Below are 19,960 nucleotides of genomic sequence, written 5' to 3'. Positions count from 1 at the left end.
ACTTTTCAGTACACAGTTTAATTGGACTAGTTGTGTATTTAGTTGTGTGTTGTATTTAGTCAGAACAGCTTGTAGCTCTCTGGTTAACTAAAACTGCAAGGCTTGCCTCTTCATTCACCAATTTCAATGTGCTTCTGAGCTTGCAATCCTGTGGCATTTGCTAGGCCACCATAAGCTGTGCTTTCATACCGTACACGGAAAGCACTGCTCTATGAACCTATTTACCTTTATTTTAGTGGTTTAAGCTATGCCAAAAAGATTGCACCTCAAAAATCAAACATTTTTTTTGCCTCTGTGTAATATATTAATACTGAAGGAATATCATTAGTACTAGGAGTTATAGTTTAGAATAGCGCAATAAACATTATTTCTTCTCGAGCATATTAAATCCTTTAATATCTTGTTACAATTTAAAAATAACAGTTTTTTTGCATCTCCGTGCATTTTAAATTGGATTACTTTGATAGTAAGAAAAATTTTTGCACTTGTAGTCTTTCAAGAGTTCACACTTAGCTGATGATTTACAAAGCTTATTTGGCATGCTGTCCCGGGAGAGAGCCCCGAGCTCAAGGGCTCATCGAACCCGGGGCTTCCTCCCGTTGGCAGAGCAAGAAGGGAGCCCGAGCTCGGTGGATCTCAGAACTCCCCTGCTGCTGTAGCTAAGGGAACGTATGGAATTAGACAAGCTTGATTGTTATGTATGTTGAATGTCTTTGGATGGTGGGAGGAAACCGGAGAACCCGGGGAAAACCCACGCGGACACGGAAAGGACATACAAACTCCCCACAGAAACACCCACCGGTCCTATAGGACTAGGACCGGCAGTATTCTTGCTGTGTGGTTCGCAGTGCTAACCACTGGACCGCCGTGCCGCCCAATCACAGGTAAAAGAGGAGAATAGGGGAGGAGGGGGGTTTCTTCCAAACGAAGATAAAGTGAACTGAAAACTGAGGCTATTTATGGTGCCTTAGGGCTCATATGATTGGAAGATTAGTGATTAGCAAATACGAGACTGGCCGTGATAAATCATAAGCACGTGATCCTCTCGAAATTAGTTTATAAATAAACTTCACTTAATGTCGCATAAAATGAGAAAAATGATTTACAAGAAACATTTTAATTTCCTTTTTATAAAGGGTTTTTGCTATACCTTATAATGAATCCTTGTCTGAATAAAGTTTTGAAAAGTACAGTAGAGTACAAGTATCCTTTATACTAATTCTTCTGAAGTCATTTAAAGAGACAGAAAAAAAGTGATTAATGTACTCAACGTCAGGTCATCTATGATGTAGTTGATTTTTTTCCTCAGTAGAATACTAAAGAAGGGTTTTACTTGAAATTGTGTTCTTTGGTGTTTTAAAGAAGAGGTGCAGATGACACCCAACTCTACCTCTTAGTCCAGTCGGATGATCTGATTGTTGCTTCCTGGATATCAGGATATCCAACAGAAATTTCTTGCTGGATGAAATACCCTCGCCTTCAACTCAATCTTTCCAAAACTGAACTGCTGGTAATTCCAGCTAGCCCAATGATTAGCCATAATTTCTGGCTGCATTGCTGCAACTGCCTGGGCATGCAGATTTGCTATATATCATTAAGAAGATTTAACCTTTCTTATCAGAACATGCTGCTGAATATCTTGTCCTAGCTCTTGTCCTGTCCAGGTTGAACTATTTCAATTCTTTCTTAGCTGGCCTTCCAACCAACACCATCAAGCATCTGCAGCTGATTCAGAATGCAGCAGCTATACTGGTTTTTAAAGAGCCAAAAACAGCCCATGTCAAACCTTTCTTCAAAAAAAGTGCTGATAAAAGCTTTGATAATGAGGAAATTTAAATGTAAATGTATACAGTGTTTGTGTTGATCAGCCATGACATCCATTGGATGTATACTTAGACTTATCAGTGAATACTTGAATTGTTATTGACAAACAGGATAATACATTTAAGCAGCTACATAATGTAATCAATTGATTCACATTTGAATTCCCCTGAAATGAGAGATCAGCATCGCTAGAAAAGGCGAGTACTGATCAGACTCAGAAAACAGAGCCTGAACCTCCCAGGGGTTTGTGCAAACTCTGTGAGTGATCCATGCCAGGGCTGGTGTGATCCAGCCAAACTAGGTCAAGTCCTTCTCTTCCATTAGAGCGTCATTAGCTTTCAAAAGCCACCGTGATATAATTTTTTTTTCAGCCTTGTCAAAATCGTCTGATACAGATGAATAGGGGAGCTACAGTTGTTTGCCAAAGGGAGGTAGTGTCATTTAATTTGCACTGTACAGCTGAGCTCTTTATACTTTTTACTTTGCGTTTCACACTTTGCAGCCTTTACACCTCTTATCTAGCATTTCCAAGATATTCGCAAACCATTTGAGCTTGTTGTTTGGAAATAATAATAATCAATAATGAAATAAAAATGTAATTAATAATTAAATAATTGCAGGAGTGTGCATGTACTCCCTGCGTTTGCGTGGGTTTTCTTCCGGGTGCTCCGGTTTCCCCAAAAGTCCAAAGACATGCTGTACAGTTGAATTGGGTAAGCTAAATTGTTCGTAGTGTATGAGTGTGAATGAGTGTGTATGGTTGTTTCAAAAAGATGGGTTGCGGCTGGAAGGGCATCCACTGCGTAAAAACGTGCTGGATAAGTTGGCGGTTCATTCCGCTGTGGCAACCCCGGATTAATAAAGGGACTAAGACGAAAATAAAATGAATGAATGAATGAATAAATGCATGAATAATTGCACAGTAAAAATCCATCCTGTTTATTTGATGTATGATCTTTTGGCACAGCAAATCAGAAACTCTCATCAGTGACTTTTAAAAGTTATGCTACAATCATGCAAGATTCATGTTTGATGTATGCCTGGTGCATTTTCTGGAGGAAAACAAATGACTACGTATTTAAAAGAATCCAATATATACTTTAAGTAGATAAAATGTATTAGTTGAATTATCTGTTTTATTTGCCCAGTACCTCTCATTTATTCACTAAATATTGGCGATTTTTTAATTAGTGCATATATAGCACTGGTACAATGATGATAAACACGCTTACTGGAACATTTCCTGTATATAGATTTTTTCCTTAATTAAGATTTCTCATTTGTCTTGCATATTGATTTTGTTGCTGGTTGAAATAGTTGGCAATATTTCGACCCTTGGGTGTTGATTCAGTGTTTTCAGAGGAAGTTCTTGTTCTGAATCAAATGCTTCCCTATCTCTAAACACTTACGGGTTACTTTGACCTACTTTCCTAAGTGGGATTTTCAAAGGAAGTACGGTGCCTCCAGCCTTCCGTTACATTTATGTATAATGCTGAGCGAGATCTGTGAGGATCATGATATGCTGCAGATCATTAATATATGCCTAATGTATGTATTGATGCTTTCCAGCTGTACTTTCAGTCAAATCTTATGCTAAGACAGTTATTTTGAGTTGCAAGTACAATATGGAAGCTATAACGGTATTTTTAGTTAGATAGTTATCGAATAAACACATTTTTGTTCTGCATGGGATGATAACCATTTTCAAGGCATACCACAGTTTGGAAAAGTCAGTGTTTTAAAACCGCCAACATTTTCTGCTATACTGTTCCTAAGGTATGTGTAACATTTTTTATTTACATTTTTTTTAGGAAAACAATATTTTCAGCAGAAAAGATATCCAAAGATGCTGTTAAATTGTAAAGTCAATTATTTATTTTGCCTGACATGTTTACTGTCCCAGAAAATATTAAATATTTCTCAAAATAAAGCATTTTGTGTTCAAAGGGGGAAAAGTTCTGTTTTTTTACCCAAACATTTAAAAAGAATATATTTTTTAGCAGTAATTAATACAGAGAAACCATGATATTCTCGCTCAGCACAGTGGAGATTTCTTTAGGTATATCGCTTTAGTCATTTGATTATCAGTGACACGCAGTCAAATATTTTGCCGAACAGATCAGCCACTTTTGACGCTTACAAACAATCATAAAGTCCTTGTGCTGCTGGAATTAGGAGGTTTGCTGAAGCTGTGCAGCTGTCGTGCAGTGAGGGGTTTGTGCCTTTAATAATCTACGATAGTTTGCGTTCATTGAACAGTAAGAATAATGAATTAATCCATATAAAACATAAAAATCACATCTCGCTTTCAGTTTCAAAGTTTGCACTCGCACACAAGCATACCGCGGCAAAGGCCAAGTGAACCGCTAGGCACACCACTTCCAACCTAACCAGGGCCGGCCAAGTGAACCATGCCTGAGCCCGATTCAGAGCACTCACAAACTGGGCTGGGCACAGTTCGGATAGCATTGTGTTAGTAGGCCCTAAATTTTCCATAGTTTATGAGTGCTTGTGTGAATGTAAGAGTGAGTGTTTTTTGTGGCTGGAAGGGCATAAAACACATGCTGGAATAGTTGGCGGTTCATTCTGCTGTTGCAACCCCTGATAAATAGGGGACTAAGCCAAAGTAAAATGAATGAATGAATGTTTAAAAGAGATAGTTTTCCCATCTGCTGTACTGAAATTGTACCAAACTGACTTTAAAACACATACCAGGTACATACCACAATGTGAATAATATTAGTGCATATCTACAGTATTACAGGGCAACTAAGTTACCATATATGTGATTTTTTATTTACTTATTTGCATGAGCAAAACAGAAGTATACATTTTTTTCAAGGAAACTTTCACATTATGTGTGATAATATTTTTTTTTCTGGAGGAAGTATTTTATTTTGTTTTATTTCGGCTAGAATAAAAGTAGTTTTTAATTTTTTAAACACATTTTAAAGGCAATAATAATAGCCCCTTTAGGATATATGTTTTTTCCATAGTCTACAGAACAAACCATCGTTATACAATAACTTGCCAAATTACCCTAACCTGCCTAGTTAACCTAATAAACCTAGTTAAGCCTTTAAATGTCACTTTAAGCTGTATAGAAGAGTCTTGAAAACTATCTAGTAAAATATTATTTACTGCCATCATGGCAAAGATAAAACAAATCAGTTATTAGAAACGAGTTATTAAAACTATTATGTTTAGAAATGTGTTGAAAAAAAACTTCTCTCCGTTAAACATAAATTGGGGAAAAATAAACAGGGGGGCTAATAATTCAGGGGGGCTAATAATTCTGACTTCAACTGTATGTATGCAAAAGATGGATTTTTAGCACAGAGAAGGCTCTTACTGTTGTAAATGCACATCCTCTTTCTCTCAGGGCTCAAGTGCTTTGACTGTCTCTCTCCCCTGTGTCTTTCATTGTAAACGGGAGTAAATCTGATGGGAAGAGGAGGGAGAGCAGCTTGTTAACCGCTTGTTGCTCTCAGTCGTGCTAACAGTGAAGTCATACCTTCCAAGGCTTGTTTTGCTCACTGGTGATGTCACCAGCAGCCAATCACAGGCGCTGCTGCAGTAGGTAGTGGGTGCAGCGGGAGTCTTGGGTATTTGCATGGGGACGCGCTGGCGGCGCTCCGGCTCTCATCATCACATCATTACAGAGAGAGAAAGAGAGAGAGAGGGAGGAGGGAACACAGCAGCTGAGAATATCTAATCACAGTCGTGAGTCAGTCATTTGATTCCCCAGCTTTTTGGATGTGATGTGCCTCACAAAGGAAATTACACATTGAATAAATCAATTTTAGTCCACCTCGGTTTGGATTGAGCTAGACTGTTTTATCTGTCATGTTATAGGCACCTTCTACAGAAACCATCTCTCTTTTTAAAACACTGATCATGATATTTTTTCATCTGCCAATGACCTTCATTCAAGGTCAGTTTTTCTCCGTAGGAGAGGAATATCTATAGTATATGTACAAATATTTCCTGTTCGGTTTGTTGAGACAGTTAGCAGACTGAAAGGTTGATCGCTCTTTGATTTTGTCTCTTTTATGTTGTATGAACTAAAAAAATGTGTGTGTGTGTGTTTTTTTTTTTTTGTCAAATCTTTTTAATAAATGTAATTTTTGTGTGTGTTGGTGGTAAATGCCAGGGATGGGCAGTATTTATGATGCATGTATTTCAAATACGCATTTCAAATATAAAATGGTATTTTGTTATTTGTATTTGATAGGGTTTATGAGAATGGGCTAATATTTTGGTACAAAATACTTTAGTGTCCTGTGTTTTTTTTTTTTTGTATTTTTTAAATATTGTAAAATACTTTGTAAAAAGTCTGTCTGATGACATCCTAAAAATGCAGCCTCAGATTGATGCGTTCTTAGTTATTTGCCCAGGCTTATGTTCAGAACAGAAATTTGATTAAAAAGTTGGTTAATGATTGGAGTATGGATGGAAATTATGCACATATAAAGAGTAGAGTAGCTATATTTGAGAGCAAGTTAACAATCATTGAAGATAGTATACTGCACAATGCTAAGACCAGTGATGTGCAGTGGCAGTATAGTGTACAATTCAGCATCAGCATCCTTGCTAAAGAATTGAGATGAATGAAAATATCAGTCCTTAAGATGTGGATTCTTCGAATAATCATTCTCAGTCTCTGTGCTGTAGCTGAAAATGCAGAGGAAGTTTGACTGGTGTTCACTAATGGGGTAAACTGTAAACAGTTAAAGAAAATCTAAACATTTTGGGAGAATTAGTAAACTGCACAAGTGATAGTAATTGCCGATGTAGATGGCAAGAAAATAAGACAAACAACATAAAAATAAGTACTACAGTGGGGATTCCTACAATACTTCATTGGCATTAGAAGAAAGATGTCTGTCTAAAGACGTCAAAGTGGCACACAAATGTGAGACACAAATATTTAATAATACGCCAGTCTAAACAAACTGGTCAAACAATCCCCCGTTACACGGCAGCAGCAGGATGTATATGAAGAGTTCATTTGCAAAGACAGATAAAACATGAAATCTAAAAATGGAGTAATGTTGTGCATTGAAGAGTACACTTGCAAAATACATGATTTATTTAAATGACTAAAACTACAGATGTTAGTAGTTTCAGAAATCATGTATTTACATGAAGTTGTAAAGATTTCAAAATTTTGATTTATTAAAAAATCACCCTTAATATAACATAAAATATGAAACTGATAAGAGATGATGTCAGATTTACCAGCCACGCAATAGACAGAAACACAATGAAGAGATGTTGTACTATATTCCAAAGCATTATCTGGTTTTTACAGTGATTAAAGAGATCATCTTCTAGACAGGACTACCTGTATGAAACTTGTACAAAATGTATACTAAAATGAAAAAAAAAAATGTTCATAAATACCTCCTCATGTACAGGAGTAGAGGTGAATGAGATGCTCAGAGAATTTGCTCAGAGAAACACTGTTGCTGTCAAACGTTTACTTCTGAGTCAGTTTAATATGAAGAGATTGATCGAATATACCTATTGATGGAAGGTTTGCGAAGAAATGTCATGCTCCCTTGTAAAAGTATTTTGTAGCATTTTCAAAATACAAAATATATGAGTTTATATTGATACACATAAAATTGAAGTATTTGGTATTTTATTTTAAAATATATTTCAATTTATTTTTGCCCATCCCTGGTGAATACCATCACACACAAATGTAGGGAAATAGAAGGGAAATCTTGATGATGATGAGGAACACTCAATGACTCTTAATTGACCCAGATTTTGGTAAAAACCCAAACAAACAATTTAAACATAAAAATAAACAAAACCAAAAATAAAAATCTGAAAAATGAATTATGTGTAATAACAAAAGAATTACACAAGAGAAGGTACTTAACTACTAAAATGTGTTTAATACTTTGTTTAAAAAGCTTTTTTGGTATCTTCATGGCACCTCTTGTATGGAAAATGACTTGTATGCATTGCTCAAGAATGACTTTTTTACAGACCTTAACAGAGTCTTTAAATCTTGATGAAACTGTAGGTATTGTGTATGATCTTTGACCTTTAGTTCTTATTTACTATTGAATATAGTTCAGGTGATTGGCTCAGCCATTCTAGCAGCTTTATTTTCTTTTCTGAAACCAACGAAGGGTTTCCTTGGCTGTGTTTGGAATCACTGTGTTGCTGTAATGTCCACCCCGGTTTCATCTTCATCACCTGGTGATGTAGGATTTGGAACTGAAGCAGCTATCATACATTTACACTGACCAGGAGCAGAATTGCTGAATAACGTCTGACAGTTTTCCTCTGATTTCTGTGCTTTCCATGTCTTTTTACAACTCTCTTTCCTAGTTTATTCAATACTTTTTCTCTGTGTCATTTCATTTTATTACAGATAGCTTAATTTCTGAACAAATTAGTTTAATATTCTTTGTATGTAATGATTACTTTGGTTGTTATCAACATATGGTGAAAACTGCAATCAACAGCACATTTAGATGTTCAATACTTGTTTTATATATGTGAGATATTTATTTATTTGAGAGCTATTTTACAAGTAGCACTGCTATACAACTGTCATGTAATGTGAGTGGGCTTGACCTGTAGAACACACTCTCATCTTTCTGCATTAAAAAAAAAAAAAACTAAGTTGTACATGTCATAACAATTATATACTGTTATTCTCTGATGATTTGAAGAGCTTATTTCATCCCCATTTGTAATATTTAAAGAAATAATAAATGTTGAATATATATTGTCATTCCATGACATACTTCATAATGCCAGCTTACACATCATTCAAACAACAAATACAAAGTTATTATGGATAAACACCCTACACTTATGTGACATATTGATGACACTTAGTTAGGTCACAACTCATTAACTAATACTACTTACTAGTTTTTTATTAATACACCGTAAAACCCAACGGTCAACTTTATCAAATGAAATAAGTGTAGTTACCCCAAATTTAATTCTACTCATTTGAAAAGAGTTTTGAACTCAGTGTTGAATGTTATGAGTTAATTAGTACATTAATTAGTAAGTTAGAAGTTGAGTCTAGGGTTTAGGGAGGATTAGGGATGCTGAATAAGCTCATACTTTTACAATTGCTAATGAACAGTTCATGTCTTAATAATAGTCAGGTAATAGGCCAAGTGTTACCATCAAACTTAACAAATAATGAACATGTGTGTGTATATATATTAGTAAAATGATTACAGGATTTCCAGTTAATTTATATACAATTGAGCTTTTATCAGTGCTGTAGTGTAAACCTGCTGATCTCCCGCAGACTTACTAACCAGAATCTGATTTCAGCTGTTAGATGAAACCTTTGCTCCGCAGAGCAGTTTCATTGAGTAGATGGTACAGTCTGGTATGTGATTTGCTCACCAAAGTCCATATGTTGTCACAGGTGCCCACGGAGTCAGAGAGGAGCCCCAGTTTGTGACGTCCCGCGCTGGGGAGACTGTGATTCTGGGATGTGACGTAGTTCACCCACTCAACGGCCAGCCCTACGTGGTGGAGTGGTTCAAGTTTGGAGTTCCCATCCCCTTCTTCATCAACTTCCGCTTCTACCCTCCCCATGTGGACCCCGAGTACGCCGGTGAGCTTAGATTTCCACATTACTACATTACAATGCAGGTTCACATAAAGTACAAAGATCAGTAGGGATGTGCGATTACATTTACATGATTTTCATGCTCATTTTGCCAGTAAAGCGGGTTCTACTAAACCTCCAGCATGTGCGTTTAGTTGTATAATCCAATCAGATGCAAATTGCACAGATTTTTATATAATGGCATAAAGAATTGTTTATTCATTTCATTTTTGATGTTATATGGTAACGCCCACAACAGTCTTGCATTTTGGCCTTTTCATCTTTTATTATCTTTGTTACATTGTTTACTCCAGTTTTATCATTTAGGAAGATAAATAAAGTATTGAATTAATTATTGTTACATTTAATAAAGTCTTTTTTCAGTCAGTGTTAGTGACTTTTATTGTTAGTTATATTTGTTTTGTACTTATATTCATTCAAATGTTTTGAAGCTAAATTTGTCCTGTTTTTGAGGTAAAAATGGTTACTTTTTAATTATTGCTGTCATAGACTTCTTGTTTTTCTCATTTGTATTTGGTTTGCCACAAGAAACTATTGAAAAGCCAGTTTCTATTAAGTTTGACATTATCTAATTTCTTAATCTGCTAAAACCTGAATTTATCCCAACAAAAGAAGTGTGATTCTCTCAAAGCTACACTTACTGTATGTGAACCCTACTTTATACAGTAGCTTGAAGGTTGGCTTTTTATGTCTCATTTTTATGTTCATAGTTAAAGAGAACAGCATTTTCGGATGTTTCAGGTAGGGAAGTGTCTATTTAGAAATGTAATACTTTAATTTTAACTAGAAACTATTTGATAATAATGAGTGTCTTTTTGCTTTTATACTACAATGATCATGAATGACGCAAAATAATCACAATCAAAGAGGGTCTGGTGAACAGTGCCTGGTGAATGTTCAGTTTTGTTACTATCGCTGTTAGTATATACCATTAGACGGTTTTAGAAGGGATTGCATTTTTATGTGTATTTATTTGTAAACCAACACACCACTTTATTAGGTACAACTTACTAGCACCGGGTTGAACCCTCTTTTGCCTTCAGAACTGTCTTAATCCTTCATGGCATAGATTCAACAAGAGACTGGAAGATTTTGATTCATATTGACATGATAGCATCACACAGTTGCTGCAGTTTTGTCGACTACACATCCATGATGCGAATCTCCCGTTCCACCACATCCCAGAGGTGCTCTATTGGATTGAGATCTGGTGACTGTGGAGGCCATTAGAGTATCGTGAACTCATTGTCATGTTCAAGAAACCAGTCTGCGATGATTCATGCTTTATGACACAGCGTGTCATCCTGCTGGAAGTAGCCATCAGAAGATGGGCACACTGTGGTCATAAAATGATGGACATGGTCAGCAACAATACTAAGGTAGGCTGTGGCGTTGACAAGATGCTCAGTTGGTAATGGGCCCAAAGTGTGGCAAGAAAATATGCCCCACACCATTACACCACCACCACCAGCCTGAACCGTTGATACAAGGCAGGATGGACCCATGCTTTCATGTTGTTAATGCCAAACTCTGACCCTACTTATCTAGACTCAGGCAAGGTTTTTCCAATTTTCTATTATCCAATTTTGGTGAGCCTGTACAAATATTAGCCTCAGTTTCCTGTTCCTGTTCACCTAGTGTTGTCTTCTGCTGCTGTTGCCCATCTGGCTCAAGGTTCGGCATGTTGTGCATACAGATATGCTCTTCTGCATACCTCGGTTAACGAGTGGTTATTTGAGTTACTGTTGCCTTTTTATCTGCTGAAACTAGTCTTGCCATTCTCCTCTGACCTCTTGCCCATTCTGATTCTCAGTTGGAACTGCAGCAAATTGTCTTGACCATGTCTACATGCTTAAATGCATTGAGTTGATTGGTTTATTAGAAATTTACATTAACGAGCAGTTGGACAAATGTACCTAATAAAGTGACAGATGAGTGTAAATACATTTTTATTTATTTAATTAGAATTTTTCATTTTATTTTTTTATTTATATTTTTATTATTTTATTTCATTGTGTGTGTTTTTTTATTATGTTATTTATTTGATCATGATTTGATTATGTTTTTAGTTTAGGTTGGCTTAGTTTAATTTAAACTCAGTTTCTATTTATTTATTTTATTTAATCTCATAATCAGCAGCAGCCCAAAAAACATCAGTGTATTTCTGTTGTATTAGTGAATATTATTTTTCACCTATGTTGAATGTAAAGGCCTACAGGATATTACTAAATTTAATTAGTAAAATTGAATTAATATTAGACAATTTAAAGACAACTTACTTACAAAAACAAACCAGTATGTAATGTTTCATGTTAATGGCTTGTAAGATTTAATTTGTTCAGTAATCTGTCAGTAAGTACACTTCAGGCAGTAAGACTACATCTATATTGTTTATCAGTTTCAGTTTTTCCATGTACAAGGTATTGCAGCAGGCTTTATATTTGACCCTCTGAAATGAAGACACATAATGTTGTCTGTAAAAATCAGCCCAGTCCAGACCTCAGCACAATATTTAATCTCTAAAAGCTTTGTCACAGGGTAAGAGGCGCCGTGTCAACAGATTATGAGTCAAAACATGTGGACGGGTTAGAAAAAAAAAGCTAATATCTTGTGCTCCAGATCTCCGGACAGGTAGAAGGGGTGCTGATCTCTGAAAGAGGGCCGAAAGGGGGTGTTAGGAGCGCAGAGGATCAAATGTGATCTTTTTTTCTTCCTAATTGAGATTGGAAATTACATCATTGATAAGGAGTGGAAACAGAAAGGGCATAATTTAAGAGCATGTCAGATTTATAAAAGCAAAGAAACTGTGATAGTTTATCAGACGTGGCTCGGGGCAGAACATGCAATTTTAATGGCTCTCACTCACAGTGAATAGTAATGAGATTTGGGATTTTTTTAAACTCTCATCCTGAATCTTCCAATGAATTTTCAGCAGAGAGTTTAAACACATTGTGGAAGGCTGAGCTGTATTTTTAAAATAGGGATTTAATACTGGAATTTTACATTGTAAACATTGTAAAGGTATTGGTCTTACTGCTGGGAAACCTGGGATGTGTGTAATTAAAATAATATTTCTTCAATAGAATAGAATAGAATAGAATAGAATAGAATAGAATAGAATAGAATAGATTAGAACAGCAGAAGAGAATTTGTGTCTTTGGAGGGTAAAGAATCAAGTCAAAGAGCACTTATAAAGCACTTTACAAACACAGACGTGAGCCAAAGTGCTGTACAGAAAATATAAAACCAAATAATCATAATTGCCTATAAAATACGTAAAATGCAAGGTAATATTTAGCTAAACTACCACAAAAGGCACAAAAAAATTAAAATAACCAGGTATTAAGAAAATGCCAACGTCAAATGCCAACAAAAACAAATGAGTTTTAAAAGCTGATTTAAATGAGAGCACTAAAGAGGCCTGTCTAATGGGTATAGCGGCAAATCACTCCAAAGTCTACGACCCGCCACAGCAAAAGCACGATCCAAAGGTTCCGTTTTGTTTTTGCCGAAATCAGGAGAAGCTGATCAGCTGACCTAAGAGAACGAGTGAAATCATAGGGGTATATCAGATCAGAGATATAAAGTGGGGCAAGACCATTTAGAGATTTATAAACAAATAAAAGAATTTTAAACTATATTATAAAATGAACTGGCAACCAATCAAGCGAAGCTAAGATAAGTGGAAATGTGTTTATTACACAGCAGATGCCCTTCCAGCTGCAAGAATAATATAATATAATATAATATAATATAATATAATATAATATAATATAATATAATATAATATAATATAATATAATATAATATAATATAATATAATATAATATAATATAATATAATATAATATAATATAATATAATTAAAGACATTTTGGTAACATTTTATAATAGTGGTCTATATATAATTATAATAAATAATATCATTATTATCATTTATTAATCACTATTCAAAATTTACTAAAACTTACATTTACAAAGATGAATAAGCACTGTAATCAATTTATTATTAATGGTTTGTTCATGTTATTAAATGCATTAACATTAACTAATGCAATAACATTAACTAATGGATCAAAATATTTTAAATGTACAGTACAGTACAGTACTTGCGTTTTGATTACATTGTGCCAGGTCATGTTCGGAATCTTGTAAATTATAATCCTTAAAATTGTTGTCTGTAGAATATATAAAATCTTCCAGTGATGTGTTTTTGTTATTTATTTCAAGCAACAAAACTGGTTTAGATTTTATGATTTTGGATTTAGATTATAATAATCCTGCTTTGTTTGAGTCATGTATTCACTCTATTCATATCGTTCCACACAGGAAGAAGCCCTGTATTTCTGTAGTTTTTTTCTTTCCACAGAGCGGGATCTATAACCGTGTCGTAGACAGTCTGTGTGCCTCTCTGACCTGTAAACACACACAGCCTCATTGAGAAGTGTATTTCCTCTGACCTCTGGCCTGTAGAGGCTCTGTATCCACCAGACTAATGACTGCACTCAGCACATCTACAGTAGCTCTGTGTGTCTCAGTGCGTGAGACTCGGACACAGATACACACAGATACAGTATAGATATCCCAGATCCACCACAAAAAGCCTGCTTGTCATCAAATCACTTCATTTGAATGGCATGTAATAGGCCTTTGTGTAAGCATGAGATCGAGAGATTACATATAGAGACCACATCACATAACTTAATAGTCACTGTATTATTCATGAATGCAAAAGACAGATGACATAGCAATTCTTTTAACGTTTTAGGCTCAGATTCTGGGGAACTAAAATACACATGGAATACTGGAGATCTTTGAGATACTGTGTTAAGGAATGAAATTAATCCCTTTAATCTCTTTATTAACCATAGCATATTTTACGCAGCAGATGCCCTTCCAGCTGCAATCCAACACTGGGAAACCTCCCAAAAGGATTTTCCACTTTATTGTGTTCATTAATTTTTTTTTGAAATACAGAAATACTGTTGATGTTGGTTTTATGTATTTATTACTGTTTTATCTAGTTTTCATATATGTATGAGCCATATTGCACTGCTACGAGTGTGATATTGTGTATTGTGTATATAAATAAGAAAATCAAACACGGAGAGTCTAAAAACCCTTTTTTATTAGGAACTACTTTCTTCCGCTATTCATTCACTTCTGCAGCTGACGTCCAAACAGCAGAAGCCAGTACTAATTTACCAACGTCAATTTAGAGCTATTGTTTGAATGACTCTCTATAGCGTAATGTCAAAAGTAATGACAAAAAAGCTGATTTTGGTCACACTTTAAGATTATAAGGCTAAACGTGACATGAAATGCGATCCATCTACAGAGGTATCTTCTTACAGTCTTAACTTATAGTTTTAAACTTATTTTAATAAGTTAATCAGGTTTCAACTAGATTTTTAAAAATTTATACAAAGTTTAATTTAGTTTGATTGATCTAAGTTGTCACAGCCATATCACCATTGCAGCCCAATTACTCACTGAATCTAAGCAGGGCTGAGCCTGGATAGGAGACCACATGGGAAAACTAGTTTGCTGTTGGAGGTCAGTGGAGACCAGCAGCGAGCACTCCTGCGGTCTGTGTGAGTCCTAATGTCCCAAAAAAATGAGGGGACACTATACTGTTATTGATTCAACAAAAAAATTAAGGCAGCAAGAATATTTTTTAGTGTTCCAAAAGAAATTTAATCTCATTATATATATATTTTTGAAGTATTTAAATTTTAAGTATTTAAAGCATTTTAGCCTTTTTATTAAGCATTCAGCTCTAATGTCTCTGTTAATTTAGTTAATTAACTATAATGCCACTGCATCTTTTGTATTCACCCTATGGATTTTTTAACATTCAAGCATTACACATACAGTATACAGGTTAGCAATACCGATGGAGACAATGGAAAAATGCACTTCCGTACTGTATTGACCTCTAGTGTGTGACTTCCTGAGGACTATCTTTAACCTACATCGCGTGTCAGCGTTGTTTCTCCCGCTCTCATCAACACTCTCTCCCAGCTGTAAAAATAGGCCAGGCGTTTGACCGTTCTCGTTTCGCTTCTGCTTCTCCTTCAGTGTTATTGATCTGCCGGTCCTCACACAAGCTGCTGTGTGTAAGGAGGATTTCTAAAGGCTTTTGATTTTGTGACCTTGGTTTTTCAGAGACATATTCAGGGGACACATTTAAGTACCAGTTTAATTAAAAGGAGAAAAAGATAGAAATATTTAAAACCATTTGTTATTTTGAAACTGTATTTTAAACCAAGGCCTTCTTGGCGCCTGGATTTAATGTGTTGTCATTGATTCATTTACAAGTGTTTCCACCTGACATTAAAGGGGTCATGAACTGCCTTCTGATCTCCATTTAATATTATATGATTGGCTATCAGTTTGCATATTTAAACATTTTTGAAAGTTGGTAAGTGTAAGTTGCATTTATGAATGTCTGCATGTATGTATGTATGCTGGAAGGCCTAGATCAGGGGTACCCAAATAGGTCCTGTGGGCCCGATGTCCTGCAGAGTTTAGTCCCAACCCCTATTACACACCTGAACCAGCTAATCAAGCTATTTCTAGGTATACTAGAAACTCCCAGGCAGGTGTATTGAAGTAAGTTGGAGCTAAACTTTGCTACGTGGTCACCAGCCCATCAGAACCAAGTTTGGCCACCCCTCGCCTAGACCATAGATGGACACTTTAACACATAGATGGCATTTGCCCCCTCAAGTCAGTTATAATGACAAACTGCAATAGGATTGCAGATAAGCTTCCCTGAGATGGTTTCTTACAGCAGCTGTCCAGGTGGCTTGTTTTAGACAATCTTGGAGGTAAAGATGCTGGATGTGGAAGTCTTGAGATGGTGTGATTACACATGCTGTGTGGTTCTGAAGCCAATTTGATGTACTTCCAGTTCTTTGAAACACCTTTGGAGATGACTTGTTGTAGAGAAATGAGCATTCAATTCATGGACAAAAGCTCCGGTGGACATTCCTGAAGTCAGCATGCCAACTGCATTCTCCCTCAAAACTGGCAACACCTGTGGCAGTGTACTGTGTGCCTAAACTGCACATTATTGTGGCCAGCCTAAGCCATACCTGTGCAATAATCATGCTGTCTAAACAGCATCTTTATATGCCACACCTATGAGGTGGATGAATTATCTCACATAGCAGAAATTCTATCTTACTTTTAGACAAATGTGTGATTAATGTTTGAGAGACATGGGCCTTTTTGTGTACATAGAAAAAGTTTTAGATCTTTAAAACAAAAGTATTACATATGTTTTTTGTTGAGTGTGTATGTAGGCAAAACAACACCGGTGGCTTCTGACAATACTGTACATTAAGAAAACTAAAACTGCGCAAGAAACTAAGCATTATTTACACAGTTGATCCACAGCCTCTGGAAATAGTCCAGAGCAAACCTTCTCTGCACTCCAGAAATTGCAGTTTATTTATGCATAACATTTGTTTTAATTTTTTACACTGTGGGACTATCACAAAGTCTTCATCAACCGGCTATTGGCAGCAGTTTTAAGGACGAACACAGGCCCTTAATAGCCTTTAACGCCTGTCCTGCAGTCCCTCTGCCTGTGCTGCTGTTGTTTTCTGCCATCTGTCCAGCAGCGTTGCCAGAATATAGAAAAAAAGGCATAAATCCCGCTCACTGCTTGACCCTCGAACACAGCCAGCCAGCTCTATCATAGTGTCATGATGGATTTGGCTATGTCTGCTACGGTTAGAGATGTGTGTTTCTCCATGTGCTCATGGGAGTGTCAGAAATGACTGTGGGCCACTTCTTCTCTCACTTCAGCCTTCATGGCCCGTGGATCTGACACTGCTGTCACCAAAACAGCCCTCTTGAGTGATGCGCTTGTGGAGCCAGGCTGTGTGCATCATGGCAGAAGTGAAGATAAACTATTACATTTAATTTACTCAAATGAAATGTGTAAATGGCTGTGGGGATTTTCTCTTATAGTAGGCATCAAACTAGAAAGCTGTAGCATCTGCTAAAGTCCCAGTTGAAAAAATTCCCATTTATGTATTAAAATTTTTATTTTGCGAGTGGTTTTTCATGGTGCTCCAGTTTCACCCACAGTCCAAAGACATGTGTTATAGATTAATTGGATAAGGTTAATTGGCTGTAATAGGTGAGTGTGTGACTGGCAGAGTGTGTGGGTGTTTCCCAGACACTTCCGGTTGCATTCTCAGGGCTGGGTATGCCAGAGTAAGTGTGGGTTCTTTCTGCTGTGGAGACCCCTAATAGAGAAGGAATAAGCTGAATGAGAGTGACAGCTTTATTTCAGCTAACTAAATATAATTTTTTTTTGTTGTTGTTGACAATAATAGAACTGTGTAATTTATTCACTCTCATGTTGTGCCAAACCTCTTTGCCCTTTTTTTCTGTGTAAGATTTTTCTTTCACCAAACAATGGGGTCATACAATTACTTCAGCATTTTTCAAAATAATCTTTTGTTTTTCAGATACAGATTTCACATATAGCAGTGCCTTTTTGGTGAATAAGAGAGGTAAAGAAATAGAAAATGTACTTTTAGACTGCATTGATATTCACCATGTCTTAAATATGTAAATACCTTTCAATGTATTTTTTATCATCCAAACTAGATAGGTTTGTGTTGAAATAACTAAACTACTGAAGTTTTATTCATATATTTATTCAGTTTTTTTTTTTTGTACAGGTATATACAATATTGTCTAAAAAGATTTAAAAATTTTACAATATGTTCAAAACTCTGCTGCACGTGTCTTAACTCTTACATCATCTCCGTTCACATTAACACTGCACTCCAACAGTTACATTGGTTGCCTGTTAAGTCACACATCGATTATAAAACCTTGATTTTAACTTATAAAGCAGTTATTGGTTCTGCTTCTGATTATATATGTGATCTGATTATATATGTGGTCCTACTCTCGTTATTTACGTTCCGCTTGGGGGCTCAGCCTTGTTTCAGCCTCGTTGCAAACTTAGAACCATGGGAGGTTGGGTATTCTACCGTGCACCTAAATTGTAGATGCACTTTCCACAAACATCAGGAATGCCAGTTCCCTGGACTGTTTTAGGAAACTTGTTAAAACTCACCTTTTTAGTATTACTTATAATTTATGAGGCTTTCTTTTTTAATTTGTAAATTTTTGTTTTTCATGTTTTATTGTGTTCTGATGCTCTTGTTAGCATTTTTGAGTCTAAAAAAAGTGCACTATAGATAAAATGTATTGTTGTTATTATTATTATTATTATTATTATTATTATTTATAAAATATAATTAATTAATACATTTTAATAATTTTTTGATAGAGCTAGTGAAAACTTTTTCCAACTGGGATTTTTAAAACAAAATCTTAGCATTTAGCCCTGTAATAGTCTAAAATTACATTCATAATGGTCTTTAAAATGTGCTAAAAGTCCTAAACTTAACTTGGTGAAACCTGCAGAAACCCTAGTCAGTTAAAAAAAAAAAAAAAAAAAAAAAAAAAAAAAAATATATATATATATATATATATATATATATATATATATATATATATATATATATATATATATATATATATATATATATATATATATATATTTTAAGGGACTTATAATAATGACCTTAAAATAATTTTAACAAATTGTCTGTGTTTAAATAATAATATTAATCAATTTAAATAATGAAATTATAGAAAGCAAATGTTCCTTTTTGCATTTCTCAATGTTTTGTGTGACTCTTAACCCTACAGGCCGAGCCAGCCTGCATGGCAAGTCATCTCTACGTATTGAGAGGGTTCGATCAGAAGACCAGGGCTGGTACGAGTGCAAGGTCCTGATGCTGGAACAACAGTACCACACCTTCCACAACGGCAGCTGGGTGCACCTCACTGTCAATGGTGAGTCTTTGACTTCAGATCAGTCTCAGGGTTCAGCTTGAGTTTATATTCTCAGGGCAGCGAACATGGAGCAGGCTATTGTCAATTGCTTTTACACTGTGCTCTTACCACATGTTTTGTGAAAGAGAAACAAAGCTCTGATTTTAGTGTCTGTCTGTCCTTAAGTTTTTTACATGCTTATTGGTTTTGGGATTATTGGCATTTGCCTTTTGATTATGTGTTTTTTTTTTTTTTTTGTCTATTTTAATGTAGAGAAAGCATAAACATTAATCCAAAAATATATATATTTTAAATCTCCACTTGAGCAGCACTTATTTACACCAAACTTCACAGTTGTATTCATATATTTATTCAGTTTTTTTTTTATAATTTTACAGCTGGATATAATTTAATTGATTATATGCAATATTGTCTGAAAAAAATCTGATAATGTATTTTTGTCATCAGTATTTTCTTAATTGAATTTCATCCAATGTTCAGAAATGTATTGAAATTAGTTCGTATTTAATGAAATAAAGCCTAATTTCCATATTATTACATTACTTTTAGTAAACTTGTAAAACAAACATTTTATCATTTTTAATGTAATAAATCCAGTGGGGAAGTACGGTAA

General features: G+C 35.3%; 1 protein-coding gene across 13 annotated transcripts in view; it reads left to right on the top strand.

Annotated features, from left to right (window-relative positions):
- The window catches only part of igsf9bb (immunoglobulin superfamily, member 9Bb), a 171,165-nt gene that overhangs the window by 31,252 nt on the left and 119,953 nt on the right, over window positions 1-19,960 (top strand). For all 13 annotated transcript variants that reach the window (XR_015520339.1, XR_015520338.1, XM_087301323.1 and 10 more), the window contains exons 2-3: window positions 9,245-9,436; window positions 19,201-19,347. Coding sequence is in view for 9 of the 13 variants with exons in the window: in XM_087301323.1 (XP_087157449.1) it covers window positions 9,245-9,436; window positions 19,201-19,347 (339 nt within the window). In the remaining 4 variants the exon portion in view is untranslated. The remainder of the gene's footprint in view (window positions 1-9,244; window positions 9,437-19,200; window positions 19,348-19,960) is intronic.

The sequence above is a fragment of the Danio rerio genome, chromosome 21, assembly GCF_052040795.2.
Source record: "Danio rerio strain M-AB ecotype USA chromosome 21, GRCz13ab, whole genome shotgun sequence".
Lineage (NCBI taxonomy): Eukaryota > Metazoa > Chordata > Actinopteri > Cypriniformes > Danionidae > Danio > Danio rerio.
Note: the sequence above shows the minus strand (reverse complement) of the source record. Positions and strands in the feature narration are given on the sequence as shown.